Raw genomic sequence first — 20,961 nt, 5'->3', positions numbered from 1 at the left:
TATATATATTTATATGATATTTTCCGTCTTGCATGCTATTAATATAATTTTTATCCCCATTCCTATAAAGTTTTGGAAGCCTATTTATTTCTGTGCCGATTTAACATCGTTTTTATTAATATTTTATGAAGCACATTGTACCGAAAGCACGAATAAAGTAAAAACTTGTAAACAGTGATAGATTCTGCAGTATCGTTGATTATGTACGTAAATTTGTGTGAAAAAGAAGCTTTCAGTATGATAATGCAAACAATGCCATTGTAAATCATCCGTCTCGGTATTTTCGTGGTCTTATATTTATGCATCCTCTTATTCATTTTTATTTGGCATAACTTCATATTTCTTTCTTCTTCTTTCTCTGTCTCTTTTTTCTCTCCATTCTAATTAATACTCGCACGAGAAAAAAAGAAATCATAAGCGGCAGTGTAAACGTATAATTACGCTTGTAGCATACATTTAAAAGGGTAATTAAAATCACTGGTTGGCATTTATTCAGCGACTTAATTAAAGCCACCGTGACTTACTTCACCGCTGTATGTTATTACTTGTGCGTAATCAAAGTTTAGAAACATAAGCTACATTTATTTGTATAAAGAGAAATTCGAGACTTTTCTTAGACGATTTCTTTTTTATGTAAAAAGAAAATCCTCTACACATAGTTTTCCAGTAAAGTCTTAAAACGCATTTACATGTAAAGAAATGCCACACTTATAAAAAATAATACCTCTTATTTTGCTAATCTTTCAAGATGGAGATTTAAAATATCTAATTTAAAAAAAATTTTTTTTTATTTTAAGACAATTTAAAATTAGACATTAGCACATTAAAAAACTAGAATTTTAAATATTACTGGAACATTAAAAAAAGATTCAAAATTTACTTATGTTCATTCCTTATCCCGATTCCTTATCATGTTTAAAAAATGTGAGTCTCCCTTACGTCTTAAGATAATTTAAAATTAGACATTAGCACATTAAAAAAACTAGAATTTTAAATATTACTGGAACATTAAGATAAGATTCAAAATTTACCTATATATTCATTCCTTATCCCGATTCCTTATCACGTTTAAAAAATGAGTCTCACTTATGTCTTACAAGATGATGGCCCGTTTTGAAGTTGACCGTCAGCAGCGCTCCTTTAAATCAGATTCTGGTTTAGGGTCAGAGTTGAAAATCGGCCGGCGAAATAGTGGAGGCCACGCGTGCTCGCTCGTTCCATCGAGGGTTCCGTCGCGCGCGAGCGGTGCACGTGTCGTGGATCGACAGTTTTATGAATGGGGACCACACGTGGTTCGAACGCTGCCCCGATACGCAGCATACCGCTTCCGCGAGGCAGTTAGGTGAATAAAGAAAAAAGAGGGAGAAAGAAGCCGAGAGTCTCGAGCGGGAGGAGAAAAAGGAGAGGAGCCGACATTGATGGGAAAGGGTGGGCGAGAGGTATGAACGGGGGCGAGGCGGAAGAAGAATAAGAAGAAAACGAACGGCGGGAGGTGGAGAAAGAAGAAGAAGAAAAAGCGGTAGAACTCGGTCGTCTACCCCGTAATTTATAACTGGAAACTCGGAACTACGGCGCGACCTAAGGCGATATGTCGATTTCACCCAGGGGAATCTTCCTCCCTCGACTCGCGCGCAGTTTGCCGAAGGTCATTCGACCTTCGACCGGAATCGATGCTCGCTTTGGTGATTCGTTTCTCCGTCTGTCTATTCTTTTTCTTTCCACTTCGCGCCGCCTTATGTTCACGCGACGTGCCGTTTGCCGACGGTTTCCGGCAGATCATTTCTTATATTTACAACAGATTCCCCAAATCGGTTTTTCAATCCAAACGCTTTTTTTTTCCTGATATTTTTGACATTACCGTTATCATTAAGACAATGATTTCTTTTTTTCATAGACGTGATCTAATCCTTTTTTTCCCATTGTAAACGATAGAAAAAAAGAGCCTCCACATTTATTAAATGAAATATCTTTCATGAGATGGATCAATCACTTTTGGAATATTTGAAAAATTTTTTCATGGAACTACGATCAATTCTGCGCCCCCCCCCCAACGTGTATTTTATTTCGAAATGGTAGACGTACACACGTCAGTTATCGTTTTAATTCGGTTACGGCATGGACTAGGGTGATATGTTGATTTCACCCAGGGGAATCTATTTCGATTGTCGAAAGTTATTCGACATTTCGTTGCTGATACGATCTGATTCGTTCTTTTTTTTTTAATTTGCAAATTCTTTAATGAGCTTTATTGATCGAGAAAATTTGAACTTTTCCTACTCCATCATCAAACGAAAAACAATGTTCCAAGAGCTATCGAATGTCATCAAATTCTCGTGTTCCCCAACTGAAGAGGAACTCTTTTCGAATCGTAAAAAGGAAGAATTTTTAATTAAAAATAAAAAAAATAGCTCGCGCGATTCAAATAATGACGACGATGAACGTGTAATCCTACAACTGTTCACAGTAATCCTCCTCCGATTACAGAATATTTGCCACATTAAGTTACATAGCGCTTTTACTTTCCTGCATATGCGTCGATGATAACTTCCGTGATACTCGGTGTAACTACGTAACGACGCATAATTTTGAAAGTTTAACGGTGCAGCGTATATTCCTATTTTGCCGTGAATTTCCTTGGAACGCCGGGATAGCATTAATCTTACTTGAAAATAGTTCTGCATTCCGGGTTTCGCACTACAATGCGTAACTCGAAACTCGTGCGGCATGTGCATTAATGTTTCAGTAGAATACTGAGAAATTAAGTACTCATCTGCTGTTATCGATCTCGCTGATACACTTATCATTGCACTTTCAAGTGACGTTGTTAAAAAGCGTGTAGCTGCACAGTAAACAGTAAACAATCGGTTATTGATAAAAGCTTTATTCTCGTGACGCTGTTAACAGCTATCGATAGAGTATTAAATTTTCATAGACAAGTTGTATAAAAATCGGAAGTTGAAATTAATGAAATCTTAAATATATGAAGACTGATAATGATTTTTTATCTCAAAAAATTTGTCTTGTAAAATATTAATACCGAAATTAGCTTAATAATGTCTCTCCATTTTCTTCTTTTTTTATCAATAGAATGGAATATAGATCGTAAGAGCAATACAATATAAATCTTACATGAATTTATTATATCATTAACATTTTTTCTTTGTTTGTCATCAACTGATATGTGCAAGCGAACCTTCATACAACGTATTATATATTTGGCAATGTCAGCATGAAAGTAAAATAATTATAACAAAAAAAAAATAATTATTCAACTATTTAGAAGAATTCGGAAAAAATCTATCAGGGCGACGTCGTAAATGTAACACAGTTGGCGAACAGGCGGCAAAGGGAAGTCGGTAGAGGATGCACATTGTGAACGCGAAAGGCATTACTTCGGTACATACCGCGCGCTATTAGTTCGGTATACTTCGGTACATACCTCCCCGGAACACGGTGAAAGAATTCTTCGGTATGCCGCGGTACGTGCCGAAGCATACCGGTCTAATAGTTTGTGTTACATATACTGGCGGACCGGCGGCGGCGGCGGCGGCGGCGGCGGCGGCGGCGTGCTCTATACTTGAAGCACGCGCCCCCCAAGAAACTCGTTTCGTCGAATAACACAAAATTCTGCCAGCGAGCGAGAATTAATATTGACATAAATTAAATTCCCTCAGAGCCTGATCGCGCGCGAGCTTCCCGAGCGTACCCGCATTCCCGAATCCATTTTTCAAATTCACGTACAGCGCCGGCCTCGACGACGTCGCGATTTAAAACACGAAACCCCTTTCCCCAGCTTACGAGAGAGAACTAGAGATAGAGATAGAAAGAAAATGAGAGAGAGAGAGAGGAAGAAAGGGTAGAGATTGATCTATCATTTCGAAAGTAAATCTTATCTTTATTCTACTCCACACGACGTAATATGATTGCAATAATTCCTCGTTTGAAGAGATAGTGATGTGAATTCAGGTCAAAAATTACTGTCCCTTAATTGAGACTTCGTTAGTTTCGGTGCGAGAATTTTAAATCATGCAAAAAGTCAAATGACTTCCACGGAAAACTTGAAATAAGTTATATGTCATATCTATTCCTGTAAATTTAATCTATGATTATCAGATTATTCAGTTAATTAAATTTCCATTTACGGAAATTCATTCAATGAACAAAATCTACGATCTCATTATCTCACATTTTAACATTCTAATATCTACTCCATATTTATTTTATTTATCAAATATATTTGCGTATACTCCAAAGAAGCTCACTAGCATTCGTGGATTGGATCTTCAACGCGTAAAGGAAAGTCGGCTTCTCCTCACGGCCGACTGCTCGCGTAGCGATGACTCTTTTATGTAAATGTCGCCATAGGAGAGCCATCGGCGCCGCGTTAACATTACGCAAAAGTTCCCTATCGTCATCGTTGTCGTCGTCGTCGTCGTCGTCGTCGTCGAGAAGCGCTTCCGACTTCGAAAACGTCAAAGGACGACCGAGCGCAGTGCGGAGACGCGAGGTTATTATTTGGCTCGTAAATTTTTATTGCGCACGCAGGGCTTTTTTACGAGGGTCATTACGTCGTTGCCACGTAAGGCTGTGCCAGCCACTCCTCAGAGCGACCCTTATTTCATTTTTTTTTTCTTTTACCTCTCTCGGTCACTCTCCTACCTCCTTTTTCCTCCTCTTTTCCTACTTCTATCCGCTTCCTTTTTCTCTTTCTATGGCACAGATTTACATACAGAGACAAGGACCTACCAGGCACACTCGTGAGAGATGTGGGGCTCGAATTTCTGATGCCCTTTCCCTGCTCCCTTTGTCAAAGGCCAACCTTTTGTGCACGGTTTTTCGTGGAAAATCGAGTTAAACGATAGTCAAAGCAATATATCCTGATATTATTCCTCCGTGGGATTATGATGTCTGTAGAGCGTCCACTTATGAGTTTCCTGACGGCGCGGCGCATAGGGAATTGCGATAGAACTTGAACGTTTCTTATGGAACTCTTGCTAAATCACATCATAATTATACTCGTTTAATTTGGCGAAGCTCTCGTAATATTTAATACTAATTATGTGATTATTTCTTCTCTTTACATAATGAGATGTATTATTCAACATTACATTATTGTCTAATATACATACACAATTAATTTGATATTACAACGCACGGATTTAATAAGTCCAAACTATCGATATCTCGCGCAATTTTCCTGAAAAAGACACTCGATCCAAACTCGAGTAAGAAATCCGACCGAATTTTTTATACGACTCTAATTGTAAGAAACTTTTATACGTTATATGTTACATCCATCTTCCAAAAGATACGCGAATATTGTCGCGATTCTTCCATTGTATTCCACGTGCTGAATGAACCTCGACGCCCACTTTCGCGTCCATTAACGAGCGCACAGCTTGGCTCTCGTTTCTCGCTCTCGGGACTAAAAGGTGCTGGTGTGCGGTTTTCTGACCGGATCGTCCCCGAGAGGAGACGCCTTTACCGCCATACGATCGCCCCGTCTGCAATACACATACATACACACATATACATTGCACATAGATCCCGAGATCGACGTGGGGAAAAAGCTCTCGCGTAGGCGGAGGACGAAATCGTCCGTGAAACGAGTCTTCTCGCGAGCGGGCGCGACAACCGGGGCGAGAAAGGATTTTCGATAATCCCAGGACTGAGCGAAGGATGAGCGAGAGAGCGAAGGGCGCGGATCTCGCGAACGGAGAAATGGTCGCTGCCGCGGTTTGCCTGACCTCACCTAACTTAATGCCGGGATCTCTCAGGTCTCTTCGTTGATATTTTTTCTTTTCTCTTTTTTTTTTGTCCTTCGAGACTTTTGGTGCAACAATGAAATACCTTGGCCGGGTGCTGGCCGCAATGGAGAGGAGGAACGAGGAGATGCGCATATATAGGGGCGAACGAGGAGGAGAAATCGGTGGAGAGACAAAGGGATGAGAGGAGTACAGGGGGAGTGACAGAGAGAGAAAGAGAAGAGAGACGAGAGAGAGAGAGAGAGAGAGAGAGAGACCAGTGGTGGTTTTTCGTTATCGACATTTTCCACGGCGCGTCAGGGTGTGCGTGAGAGTACGTGCGTGAGCTTCTCTCGTTGCCCCTTTCGTTCGTGTGCACATGCTGTGTGTATATGTGTGTGAGATGTGTAGGGTATATGTGTGTGCGCGCGCGCTCGCGTAGGTGGCCGAGACACGGGTGTGGGTGGGAATTTATGTGTGCGTGTGCGCGTACATGTCGATGGGTTATGTCTCTCTCTGTGTGTGTGTGTGTGTGTGTGTGTGTGTGTGTGTGTAAGCTACGTGTACGTGCGTGCGCGCGCGTGCGTGTGTATGTATGTGTGTGTGTAGAGTTTTCTGGAGGTTTCCCCTAGCAACGAGCAGCAGCACCAGCACCAGCCACAGCCCGGCTTAGGGGTAGCTACGAACCCCACGCGAAACGCGTACGGTTGCCACCACGATCGGCTGGTTCCCTCGGTATCCTCGGTATCCTCGGTACCGCGATCGAGAATCGGGGAAAAACGTTTGTTAGTTTGTTTCTGGTCCCTCGATATCCTTCCCCTATGTTGAGGAAAAGTTTCCGGATGTTAACCGAGCATGTTGAAATATTCACGCGATCGAAGATACGATTGACTCGAAGGTCGACATTGCATATTGACCCCCGCTGACGTATGCCAACTCGATTGACACGTACCAAGAATAGATCGATGTATCAGTTATAATAGTAATTTAATTAGGAATAATTTAAATAGAGTAACCAAAAAAGCACGCGGTTAAAATGTAACTAAAATGTCGTTAATGTAAAAATACGAAAAGAAAACTGCAAGCTAACATATAACAAATGATTTATTTCATTCTTTAACTGCTCTGAATAACTAATAGGATATTTCTAGAAAAAAAATGACATTTAAGAAATTTCCAAAAGAAACCTTGAATATAGATTTAATAAAAAAAAAAATAAAAAAATCCAACAAGAAAAAATGCGATTTTTTAAATGAAAAATATATGACGATAAAAATTCTTTCGATTATTTCAACATAGTTTCTCTTGAAATGTTTGATTTAAAAAAAAACCTATACAGGCGATGGTGTAGAAAGCTCCTGTGACACAGTTAGAATTTAAAAAAAAACGGTTTAGATTTCGTGAGAGATAAGCGCGAGAAAGAAGCGCAAAATGAAATTTGAGTTTTCTTCTTATCCGCTTTCGTCAAGTCGCGGGTTTAATCTTTTTACGTGCACGCTAGTAGACTCCTCTAGCAAGGATTAAGATCGACGTGAATTAGATTGTGCACTGTCCTTCGTCGTTTCCGCGGATAACGCTGCTCTCGCAGTAATGCATTTATGGCACAGGGCAGCAGGGCAGGGCGCGAAAGCGTGTAACGGCATTTTGTAGTAATATCGTTGTTACGATTGACGGGCCTGGCAAGTACTTTATTGAAATCGTGCAGTCGTTAACGAGTCGGACTATCTCGGTACGTTGACGTGATTCAAGAGAGAGAATCGCGCATTGACGCGCGCGGATTTATATTTGCGTCGCGATTTTAATCGTTCACGTCAACGCGACGATATTGTCCGCGAAGAATCCCGGATAACGATTGACGATGACAGGAGGGGAGAGTCTCTCTCGCCGTTGCATTGAAAAACGCGACTGTCTCTTTCGACGACTAATGTTGCGATAAATAAACGTTGCACTGCTGAATTCCGATACTGGCCGTTCGAGAATGCGGCTGTCGAGTCTGAAAAGTTACAAAACGACCCACCAGACAATATCGGCCGTTCTTGATTATTATTACAGTGATCCTTCCAAATGGCCATATATTATATATGGCAACAAAAGAAAAAGAAAAACGTTATCCAAGAGCGTCTATTACCTCGCTTAACCTTATATCATCCTCATTACTTTTAGTAGTAGTACTTTGCTTGATTGTAATGAGACTCCTGCGAAAGATTCGATAAAATTTCAGCTCAGAAAAAGTCGCGAAGCTTTACTTTCAACGACCAAGTTATTATCCTAAATGCCTCTTTTTTTTTCGCGCGAATTAAATGGCTCTCACAATGTGGAAGCTCGAATGTACGAGATATCCGTTCGAGCCTAAGCCAACTAAAAGCGAGCGGCGCGCCGACGTTTCCTCTATGCGAAAATCCGTACTCGCGCGTATCTACAGAGAGGTAAAAAGAGAGAGAGAGAGAGAGAGAGAGAGAGAGAGAGAGAGAGAGAGAGAGGTAGTCGCGAAAGTAGAATCTCGCCGGCCGAAAGCCCGTCAGAAATCAAGTTTCCCGGCATAGGCGGGACTTTGTTTTCAAACATATTCCGTTCCTGCGATGGGGTAAAAAGCACCACAGGGGCTCCGATTTCACGAGGAAACCCCGTGCTGAATCCGGCGCGGGCGCCGAGGGCTGCTCACGCGTACGCACACGGCCAGAAACACGGCGCATCACGCGCGTTGCCGCTGGTAACTCAATCCGAGGAGTTTCGGCGAAAAGTGTTGTATTACTGGTGTGCTATTTCTCTGATCCCAGATCATCTTCATTCGCGCGGAATTTCGAAACGGCGCAAAATTCGCAGCCCCCAGCCCATGGCACCATCGATCCAGCCCGCGCTCAGTTCGGACGCGCACGGTGGTTCTCGCGCGTGCAGAACGCGAATGGCTCCTCTTTAACGCCGAAATTCCTCGCCCAAACTTTTTTCCATAAACCTTACTAACGCGTTACGTCGTTATCTTATGCAATTACGATAGATATTCGTCATGGAATGTTGGAAAATATGTATGCTCCCACGTGTCTTAATTAAAATACAATTTTCTTAGAAGAGTTTAGTTAGAGTTTAATAGAGTTTAGTGCACCCCACGTCTTAAATCCAGATTACCAAAGTTACTAAATGACCGCTGTTTCTCTGAATTTAGTGTTGAGCATCTGGTCTCGGAAACACAAATACTAACTTTGAAATTTAATACAAGTTATTACTATATTGATCAATCGATAGGTTCTCCTCGTGATTCGAGCGTGCAAAAGGACTTTCAAGATGAGCGATTCACAGTACGGATGCATGGAAAGGTCTCGAAACGTAGCTCGAAGCCTTCGCTACGAGAGAGCGTTGGAAAGAGCAAGATAGAAAGAGAGGGATCCATGAGAGAGAGAAAGAGAGAGGGAGAGAGTGAGAGAAACGTGCTTTCTCTCTCTCTCTCTCTCTCTCTCTCCATTCCTCCTACCCTCGTCTCCCTTCACTCCACCCCCGCCAATAGCCCTAGTCGTTTCCAGCAAGTACTTCTATGTACCAACCATCTCCTACACGCTACCCTTATATACGTTGTATATTTACCTCCGCGGCATGTACGCGCGCGAGCGCACGTCTGCCTATATACATACGTATGTACGTATGTACGTATGTATATACACCGGGGCCCGCGCGGTACATAGGTCCGAGCGCCACATAAAAAGCACATGGGGCAGGTATAGCTCCGGCTGAAAATTATTCCGAGTATTTTCGAATTAGCGCGTCGGAAGCGGAGGAAACGCGCCGTTCGGTCGGACGCGCGGCGAGCACAAGGTTCGCACGCGAAATGCACTTTTCGCAACGAGGCGCCGCGATGCAACGTCGTTCCTTGAACGCGCCCGAAACGGCTCTTCTCTTCTCATCTCCGAGCACTGAAATTCCACAGCGACGCGTTGTTGGCGACTGTACCGGCTTCCTCTCTCTCTCTCTCTCTCTCTCTCTCTCTCTCTCTCTCTCTCTCTCTCTCTCTCTCTCTCTCTTGTTCGCTCGCTCGCTCGCTCGCTCGCTCGCTCTCCCGCAGTATCGCACATACACATATATAACGTTTTCGAGCAGCTCCGGAGAATTTTCGGAGTCGCCATTGTTGCCAGAGTAGGTGGGCCGCGAGGCGGAATTATTCGCAGCAAGCGTGTTCGAGCGAGTTCACGAACGAACGAGTAACTAAGGTGGCTCGATTTTTAAATTGCAAAAACGCGCCGTCCACACATTTCAGATTCTGTCGCGGAAAAATAAGAGAGAGTCGCGGCACCAAACGTGCGATTCAGAATAGCATTTTGCATTTTGCCGACACAAATTAAGATTGCCATTTGCATCTCGATTAAAATGATTTTCTTTCCTTATACTAACGTCGGGAATCTAAAGAAATCCGCGATTCGATTTTCTAATTAAATTCGAGTCATAAGATTCGCTAACATTCGTATCGTAAGTATAAACGCGTGAATATAGTGTCTATAATGACTTTTGCATTAATCTCGATATTCATCGCCGCCATCAATTTCCTGCGTCGATGCGTTATTCGATTTGACCGCGAATTGAATCGCCGATTATCGATCGTAATCGACTAATGAATAATGCCAATGACACTGACGCTCGATGGATTTAATATTGTAGTTTGATTTATCAAACACCTCTAAATAAATCTCTTTAATAGCTTGAAAAAGAGTATATAAAATAATATTCAATAAAAATAATAACGATATAGTAACATTTTATCAGTCAATTTATATTCATTCAAATTTATATTGTTTAAATAACGACTTGCAATACAGCTATGTATATTACATGTTATACTTTATATAAGGTAGACCTGGTAGACCGATCTGCAGTCATAAAATTCTGTGACTACGCCATGGTAGTTGCCGGCTCGACTGTACGTCGAGGCTGGCGGTATCTTTTATCTCCTCCTTCAACTTGTGCGACCTTAGGAACCGCCATAGTCAGTTGCAAGAACAGAGAAGCAAGCGTGACAAATTACAATTACCGAAATTAACGTCACCTTCGGAACGTCATTGTCCGTTTTAAATTTTCCCAAGTTTTCTTTAGGTACAATTTTCTAATTTCAATTTGCCCTTTCTATTTGCTATTCCCTTTATTATAGGGGTTCATTTTTCATTCCTGCATTGAACTACACACTATAACTTTCTGTCTCGCTTTCATCAAATATCGGACATGTACCTATTTCACTTTAAGTTTCCAAAAGCGTACACTAATTTAGCTACAGGAAACAAACAGATCTTATATGTATATAATATGTCGTAAAAAAAAAAACTGCTTTATGGAGCGCATCGTTCTTTCGCGTTACAGCCATGTTCTCAAACATGTTCGAACAAGCTGCTTTCTCTCAGAATTTCTGAGTGACGTGCGTATGTACGTCGCTCCGTGATGATGCTCACTGGGATATAAGTTGCGTGAAGTTCCGCGGAAATCTTTCGTCCTAACCATCCCCGTCGCTCTACTGTAGAACGCTCGAGAAACCCTTGCTATGAGGCGGCATGATGAAATCGTATGACGCGAAAGTATCCTGGATGCGCGCAAGATTCGGTGAATATCACGAGTAGAAAATATTCTCCTATCTAATAGCTAGGTGAAAAAAATTCGAGAAGCATTCCTGCTGGATTCAAGTCTACTTTATGTAACTGAAAAACTCTGATAGACGCGGAGTGTCTTGCAACCGGATTTTTAATAGTGAATTCCGGATATTAAAGCTAAAATTCCTAATGATAGAGATAAAAGTACTAAATGTCGGGATGGCAATAATTTTCGGTTTACAAGCTATCAAAGTGGTTCCAATGATATCCCATAGAGTTCGCGTGTTCACGCAATTACGCGTACACGCGTATCGATCTGTTATCTATTATTGATTATCAGATATTGATTATTGAAGATAGTAACCTATATTCAATCGTTTTCTTAAAGTGCTCTTTTCTCATATGCGCTTATAAGCTTACTGTGACTAAATTATCGCCAAACACAATTACGTATAATAAAATTTCATATATTTGACTGCATATGAAAATCTATATTTATGTATTTCTTAAAGATACAGAGAACATCTCAGTTTTTTAATACAAACATAGATCTTGTTTTATGTTTCAAACGGTATAAAGTAAGTAAAAATTATTAGTAAATATGAATGGGCTATAATATAAATCAGATATTATTATAAATAAAAACAATTAATCCTATTTGGTCTAAAATTTCCTTAACTGATTCATGGATCCAGTATACTTTAAATTAATGTATCTTTGCTTAACATAATTGAACGTTTTTTTGAAGATGAAAATTATGCAATTCAGAAATTATATAAGTTTGTCAAAAATATTTAATATAAACAATTTTTCACAACGTAGCTGAAGAAATTCTCCATTAGATTCGCGAATACCAATTAAGGTTAATAATTATTAACAAGTTTACAATTAAATGGATTAATTGTTATGTAACTGTAAAATATTTTTTTATTTTATTTATTTTGCACACATTTTTGTTGCAATTCTCAAAAAAAACATCGTAAAGAAATTTAAATAAAAGCTTTGCTACTAAAAAATATTTTATTTGTAATTTTATTCTTTCCTGTATTTCCTACATTTTCATTATCCGAGTAAATATTTAAAAAAAAATTGTTATTTATTAATATTCTTAATATTAAAAAATTCCAAGATAACATTATCTAATTAATATCTTCATAATGTTCTTAAATATGTCACTTGAAGAAAATCTCACTTATCTAGAAGTTTAATAAAAAATGAAAAAGGATGATAAAATCTTTATCAGGCAAATCACTCCATCATCTATCACTTTTCACCAAACTTACTCTACTCTACCAGTGAAATATTATTTTATTCTGGCATTTAAATAAATAATAACATGGTATGTTCAAATATTTATATTGATCCATCTTAACCCATCCATGATATAACGGATCTATGAAAAATTTAATATTTACTTTTAATATTCTTACTCTCTCGATTCAATACGACGAATACGTCTATCACATTTTTTTTTTCATAGATTTGTTAGACGATATTTTAGATCTGTTAGATTTCACAGATATATTATATATATCATTACCTCGACATAAAATAAACAATATTTCATCACTCACCGACCGACACGCAGCGTCGAAGTTGGACTGGCATTGAACCACATTCATCTGTAAAACGCAAACGTAACCGAATTACAGCGCACACAAACAAAACAATCGGCACTAACTGCAAGACAATTATCACGCGCGCGAAATCAAATTCATAAACGATCGATTTCGGTGACAATACTTGAAATGACAAAAAAATTATTCATCTGCGGTTGTTTCAACATCGTCCGACATCTCCCTTTCTCTCTCAGATCTCTTCTTTCTCTAAGCTTTCCTTCAATTCCTTCTCAAGCTTTCTCCTCGTCGCACTCGCAACATCACTCACGAAAGTACGACTAATTACGAGCACGTGGCATTTTGTATACGATACTCCTTATTTTACCTTGTACCGTGATATTCACAATAGAGGCATAACACGAACGATTGACGTCAAATTCGATACCAATCGATTGATGGATACAACATAAGGTTAATTTATGACCGAGTTTATTAATTAAATCACGCTATGACTCGTAACTGATGTCTTTTATGGCGTCACTGTGACGATAACAGTCCGTTAAACAGTCTCGCCAACTTGGTACAACGTAAGTCAAGTTAACGGCGTCCAAATGTATCGGACACCGACGAAACGTATCGGAAATGTACAATCGAGACTCAATGTCCGAAGATGCATTTCGGACGTGAGAACTTTGAGACACGGACACACGATAAATAAATCGGTAGATCTTTCCGTTGCTTTCCCGACGCTCTCGACGTTTCGATGCTGTTCTACTACTGTGTTTCGAACAAGCAGATCGTGCGAAATGCCTGTTACGTCGCGACGGAAGAGCGACACAAAGAAAGTACGCGCGAACAGAAACTGTTCGCGATCAACTTGATATCCAACAACGTCGAATTTCCACGTCCTGATTGATAGATATCGCGACATGAGATTAATTTGCGCCCGAATTTACTGACTAAATCACGCCGCGACTCGGAGTCAATGTGTTCTATGCGACGTTCCGTTGAAATAGCAACCTATTTTGAAAAGGTACCGTACTATCGCGTAAATTAAATTAACGAAAATGTATAATTTACATCGTCGATTCTTATATCGATATAAAATCGTTTCAAATACAGTTTGCGTAATTAGTGCCTTCCAACTTCCAATTCTGTTTTAGCATTGCGTGTTATCTTCTTGATTATTTTTACGTTCATGGCCATAGTCGAAATTGCCGGAAATATGCGAGTTTCTCCAATCTCTATAGGCTGTCCGTCTATATACTTATAGTGCAGCTGGAGCATTCATACGAGAGAAGTTGAAAACTTGATAGAAAGAGAGAAAAATAGTCATGGAATAGTTCTCTTCTTTTCTAGCAGTGCGATTGGTGGGTATAAGTTTTTATGTCGACTAGGACTATAAACACTATGACTCACCAATAGACGGATGTCATAGGATTGGAAGGCGCAATTAATTGCGCGAATTATACAATCTTAAGATGTAACTAATCAGAGGGTTGCATTAGCATCTTAAGACATTACTTAAAACGCTCTTAAAATAAGAATGGATTGTAAATATCGGCCAGTGATTCTTATATTTGAGACTGTCTTAAGTATAATCTTAAAATGCTATGAGCTAATCAGAGGGCTATATTAGCATCTTAAGACATTACTTGTAATTACTTAAGACAGTTTTAAAATAAGAACGGACTATGAATATTTTAATGGCATATACGCGTAACATATTTTAGACGAGAAGTCTCGCAAAATTCACGTACAAATAACTAATAAATAATATATCAATAAATAGTCGTTAAATCTCGCCTTTCCGTTACTTTTTTCCGAAGCTCTTGTATTATATCGAGGCTTCTGTGCATTTACTCTAACAAATAAACCTCGCGCGAGATATACTTTCTGGAACATCTGCAAAATGTCGTATTATAAATAATAGGCCTATTCTTTTTAGCTCAATTTCTTGCACGTTTCTTTAGATCTGTTTCTGTAGTTGAACTAGCATACACTTTTGTGATACTGACAACTTAAAATGAAATAAATATATATTTGATATTTGGTGAGAGCAAGAAAGAGAAAGTTCTAGTGCAGGAACAAAAAATCGACCTTATTTCTTTTCACATTGGAGAGAAAAAGAGAAAATACGGATTGTGCAAGAAGTTCATCTAAAGAAAACAGATCTATTAATACAATATTGTATAAATCGCGACTTGTTGTTATCGCGCGTCGAAGGAGAATTACACGGAGTTACATGCCGCGCCGACCGACTGACCGAAGCAAGTCTCGCCATACGAATGTAAACAAGACAAAAACAACGACCGACCCTGGGTCGCCCGAACACTTTATATACTCACCAATCGCGTCGTTACCATTCGAAATTCGACGTTGTGAAATAATCTCACACGTTTTACCTGTCGGCTTGAGTCTCGTCGCGAGAATGCGAGACTAGCGAGGTATACATGTATGTATGTGCGTGCGTGTGTGTGTGTATCATGTACATACATGTTACTACGCGTATGTGATATAGCGTGCGATTGTACGAAAAACAAGTCGAAAGAGCGATACAAAAATCAGTCTACCGCCAGCGTTGAAAGATATTGTAGCAAAATACGTCGCGGGTGCCAAATTGATAGCGAGCGAGTGGTTATTCGCGCGCGACAAGAATGCATTCGGAAGCTCTTGTCGCGACCGCGTTTCGAGAGATAATAACACCGCGACGCAATGAGGCACGCGCCTCCGTCGCCTACGCACTTGAACCACGCCGCGTCAACGACACAAAGGTAATGACGTAAACACAACGCCGCGCCGCGTTGTGCTCTGGCAATAGTCTTGCTAAAGTTGCGAGAGTGGAAGCACCGAGTATTATCGCAGACGAAATATTTGGCGCATTAAAAAGTAAATCGAACGTTCTGTTCCTCGCGTTTCGAAGTGAAATGGATGTACAATCTTGTAAACTAACTACGTTTATCCGATAAATAAAATGTATCTTGGCTTTCATTGAGAAAGTATTTATAAATTACTTTATTTGTTTATATTGTTACTCGTTTTCGAGAGGTATAATATCGATAAATCTATATAATACATATAATGTGACAATTTAATTTTGTTCTCGTAGTTTATTAAACTCGCACGATTTGACTCTTCTTGAAATGTAAGAAATTGGATAAGAAGGATTAATAATTTTTATTATTCCAGAATCAGATTCTGGATATAAATATTTTTCCGATTGAAACGAAAATAGAAACCTCGTTCTTTAATTGAATATTAATTTAAGAATTTTTTCATGAATTTTTTAAATATATTTCTGATTGAAACGAAAATAGCAATCGTTCTTTAGATAAATATTAATTCATTCTTTCAAATTAGAATTACTCAGCTGTTTAAATTTGTGAAATATGTAGGAAGAAATAGTTTACATACAATAGTTACAATTCGCAATTAATAAATGATGAATATTATTGTAACGAACGTAATATATGTGATAAAAAAATCAATCGAGAAATAAAGTTAAGTAATTAATAAGTAAATTAATAAGTAATTAATAAGTTAATTGATAAATGACAGATTGGTACGCGTATATACATAATCATGTTTTACATCATATAATTTTAATTATATATAAATGAATAATTGTTGTATAGTATATTATAAAATCGCAATTTTATTATATAAAAGAAAATAATAATATTGTTGTATAGAAAATTCCGATGTCCTTAGAATCTTTTATCTACTTAAATCTTCGCGATCAATTTTTTAAGTATTGTGATTGGAAAAAAATTATCTGCGTAATAATCAAATTCGCAAATATTTTATAAAATGAAAAATCATGAACGAACTAACAATATCGGTAAACAGTTTCATTACAACTTGCATTTTTCTATAAACAATTTATATTTAAGTGCGTTGAAGTATAGCATTACGAGATGGTACGAAAATGTAATAATCTAAGTTTCCTTAAGTAATAATGTATCCCGAGATGAATCATTCAGCGGCTTACAGCACAAAAATCTACCATTTATAAAAATTATGCACTTACACTCGGTACGCCCTTGCAACGTTTTCGCGGATATAACTTTTTTCTCGGTTTTTTTCAGCTAGTCGCAACTTTTTCATAAGATAGACGGAAATGCGCGTGCTACAATTATGAGAATTAGCAATGCATTTTAACAATGTAATTTTTTATGCGATAGAAGATTTCAGGGAAATAAACCCCGCTGCAAAGGAAGCTATTAAATGTACTCAGCCTTTTGGAGAATAATCGATCATTAGAATGACTTTCATTGATCCTTTTTTATTTTTATTAATTTTTGTTTCTAATCCGGTGCAACGTTATTAAATTTTTTTACGTGAATTAGGATTTAATTCAACTAGATGAGATATAACATTTGCAACAAATCGCATTTCTTCTTACATCTTTCACGTAGAAAATAATTTTTATGACGATATGATTGCGTTTATAGTTTTTTAAGTGCTCGCAGATACGGTTAAAAGAAACAAATAAAGCGAAAAATGTAGTGAAGACTCTCTCTCGAATGTAATATCGATCGAAATAAACTCAGAACTTTTATCGGATATGAAAAAGATCATGTTGAAAAATAATGTATAACATTGGTTGCAAATTATATTTCATGTTATGTTTCCAATATGTCTCGTTTGAAAAGCAGCGTGAGAGGGTTTGTGTGTTGTTGTTGAAGGATTCCTTCTCTCAGTGACAATTGTGACAAATATAGCAACATAATTGAGTGTAATTTAAAAATCAAAAACTCGTCCTCAGAATGGCGAAAAAATAAAGTAAGAGAGAGGTTCCTCTTTTTATTTTGTCTTTTCTTCTTTTTTAACGAGACCGTCAACGGATAAATGTTTGTTATGGAAGTGCAACGAATGATTCTGACAACTCACGGAAGGAAATAAATCTAACTTAGTTCGCTTCGGTCGTTTTATCGAATCGTAAAGACTCCCAGAGCTGCAACATTTTACGTAACTATTTCGCCGTCACTCACTTTTTTCTGTCACATTGCAGTTGTCTTTCGCAGTCGCTGTAAGACACGTTTGTCTACTCGTTGATCGCAAGCTGCACGCAGAAATTATATTACACGTCAACTTGTATAATTAAAGTATCAATTCCATTAGAGTCCTTTGATGCGAAACGCAATAAATTCAGTTGCGTGAACATATAATTTATGTAATATGTTAAACGTAGATGTTATATCGCGTAGATGTTATATCGCAATGTTGTAACTTTTAAACGCTTATTTATGTAAAACACACTGATAAAAAAAAAAAGAAAAAAAATGCAAATAATTATACATCTAATTATTACCGCGATGCATAAAAGTAAATATAAAATTACTTCTCGCGACTGTCATTGTGAATTTGATATTAATATGTAATACAATCGTAACATCACTACTTTATTTAACGGAAAGATAAATAGATATAGATAAATTGTTAGCGAAGATATGCACTTGTCTTGTATAAAAATTATGATTGATTTAATAATCCTAAAATTAATATTTAACTTATCTTTGACTCGATCATCAGGATATTTTACATAAATTTAATTTCGCATTCGTTAATTCTTTACTTCAGTTCACCTTGTACGGCAACTTATCGGCGCGTATGTGCCATACGCGATGCATTCGAAGGTTCCTTTGACACGAATAGATAACAGCTGATAAACGAGTTAATTTGCAGATACGCCTTTCAAAGACGAAGATACGTAACTGCACGTATGAATCACTGTGTTGAAACAGATCTTGTCGAACGTCACGTTTCGCTCTGGAGACGAGATAAATGACAATGACTGAATGGTCTGCATCATCGGCATTAATTTTGAAATCCATTATTTCTGTTCTGCGTATCGCAATGTACTCTATGCGATACTATTATGCTACTCGCGAAAAAAAAAGAAGCTCGACCTTGAATCACATAGCCTTGACGTAAGTCTTTGAACATATATATATGGAGAGAAGAAGAGAGAGAGAGAGGGGGGGGGGAGTACGAATTTTTTCTGTCTGTCGCAGATTCTTACGCATAATTTAGTGGCTGGTTTTGAGACTCGTATTACGAACAGGAGCACAGTTCACCGAAGACGACAAAATGCAAGGCAAGAAAGCACGTGCTGGCGCGGGAAACTTTTTTCCTTTCATCCAGACGCGGCCGTGCAATATTGATAGACTTGTCTCTAGATAATGGCGGACTATTGCGCGGACTGTAATTGCACAGTAGAAACGGTTTAAAGCCCCGTTCGCTCTCCCTCCACCACCGCAGATAACGTGCGTGGAGAAACGGCGATGACGAACGGTGGATTCCTTTCTTGGACTATGATAATTATGATATTTAGGCTCCGCGACTTGACGTTATCCAAGTTGACTGTGAGTCGATTTCTACCTTCTTTTTTCCTTCCTACAATACGTCGATCGCGTAAATTCGCGGTAGATATAATGCCCTCGTAGTCGTCATCATCGCCGTGCGTCACGCATGTGATCTGAGGCAAAAGACACATTCGAGACAAGACAGCGTATGACAGGTTAAACAGGTTGAAATCATTTGTGATATTCGACGCTTTGCCAATTACGACGCGAGCCGGCCGGCTTATTACCTGCGAATGCGATATTAATTCATCCACCAGAGTAAGAAATAACGAGATCATAAATAGCACATCGATAAATAACGCGCGTATCAACGACGATTAATTAATGAATATAAATTCGTTCTGTTTCCGATTTGCAGTTTAAAAGCTGTCAGTATTTTTTTTTTCTATAACACATACATTTGTTATTAATATAAAAATATTTATTATGCTTTTATGAAAATAATATAATTATTCAATAAAATCTATAACAGAATATTTGTTTACAAGCAGTGTTGGTAATGAAAAAGATTTAATATCATCGAGTAAATTTTTGCCACATATATAAAATAAATGAATGTATAATAATAAATAAATATTCGCATTTATGAAAAGATCCTGCTTATGCTTGTTGAAAATTAAAACCTGCGAAACACTCATCAAGCGCCAATAAATAAATCTCGGCATCTTTTACACATCCATACACACACACACACGCACGCGCACGCACGCACACACACACACACACACACACACACACACACACACACACACACACACACACACACACATATGTAGTACATATATAATACATTCATATGTATATCTCAAATAATTTAATGATAGATAACAGAATGGAACAAATTAAATATTAAAACTTCAATTATATATAATTATATATCGAATGTCTAATTCGAGATTCTGTTTGATATAATCATTGTTTTCACAAAAATTTTTGTAAATTCCATACGTACAATCAAATTTAAAAGACATAAATTGCATAATGGACCCCTTTTTGTCCCACTTTGCTCCACGTCATTGAAGAGAATGCGAGGTAAAAATATTCGAAAGGATAAATATTCTCGAGTGATAACGTTTAAAACTGATATCGCCGATAAAACGTTACGCTCTCTCATATTAATGCGTCGACAACAAAAACATTTTTTCGCCTATTAGCTCCAGTTTGGCGGCTCGCGGCGCTAAAATGATATTGAATGTGCAGGTATGAAATTAAAATGGCTCGCGTACAATACATACGGCCGCCGGCGCGTCCCTGTTTTCGCCTGCGATTTCGAAAATGCGCATCCGGATTTTAATATATAGACGGAAATAATGGAAAAGAGCCGAGATATTAAATATCGTCGCGCGTGCCGCGATATTTACGTTTAGTCTCGCGCAAAATATTTGCGTCGTCGTTGCATCCACGCGGGTGTATTACACGTATCACATGAACCTGAAAACGGCAACAACAACAATCTGTGCTGTCGGGAGAAGACACAACCATTGTGCTGCAGCCTACATCGCCGACCGACGTCAATGGTTCATCGAATGACTTTCCCTAGTGTCGGGTGACAGAGCTTTTAGAATCCATCCATGAGTAAACCAAGCCGATGATTGCAAACGTATTACTACTATATGCGAGGTGCCATCCCCTCCCCTTCTCCCTCCCCTCCCCCCCCCCTTATTCCGCTCTCTATGGTTCTCGAATCGTGTGAGAGTGTAATGGAAATCATTTACCATTTTATCACATGCTG

The 20,961-nt window shown here is 38.6% G+C and overlaps 2 protein-coding genes across 2 annotated transcripts in view; one reads left to right on the top strand and one right to left on the bottom strand.

Moving 5' to 3' along the window:
- The window catches only part of LOC108686990, a 117,301-nt gene that overhangs the window by 45,041 nt on the left and 51,299 nt on the right, over nt 1-20,961 (top strand). The window lies entirely within an intron of this gene.
- Nucleotides 1-20,961, bottom strand: part of LOC108686989 — a 131,308-nt gene that overhangs the window by 65,349 nt on the left and 44,998 nt on the right. Inside the window, exon 3 of the mRNA XM_018192536.1 lies at nt 12,877-12,924. Within this exon, the coding sequence (XP_018048025.1) occupies nt 12,877-12,924 (48 nt within the window). The remainder of the gene's footprint in view (nt 1-12,876; nt 12,925-20,961) is intronic.

This window comes from Atta colombica, unplaced genomic scaffold, assembly GCF_001594045.1.
Source record: "Atta colombica isolate Treedump-2 unplaced genomic scaffold, Acol1.0 scaffold198, whole genome shotgun sequence".
Lineage (NCBI taxonomy): Eukaryota > Metazoa > Arthropoda > Insecta > Hymenoptera > Formicidae > Atta > Atta colombica.
Note: the sequence above shows the minus strand (reverse complement) of the source record. Positions and strands in the feature narration are given on the sequence as shown.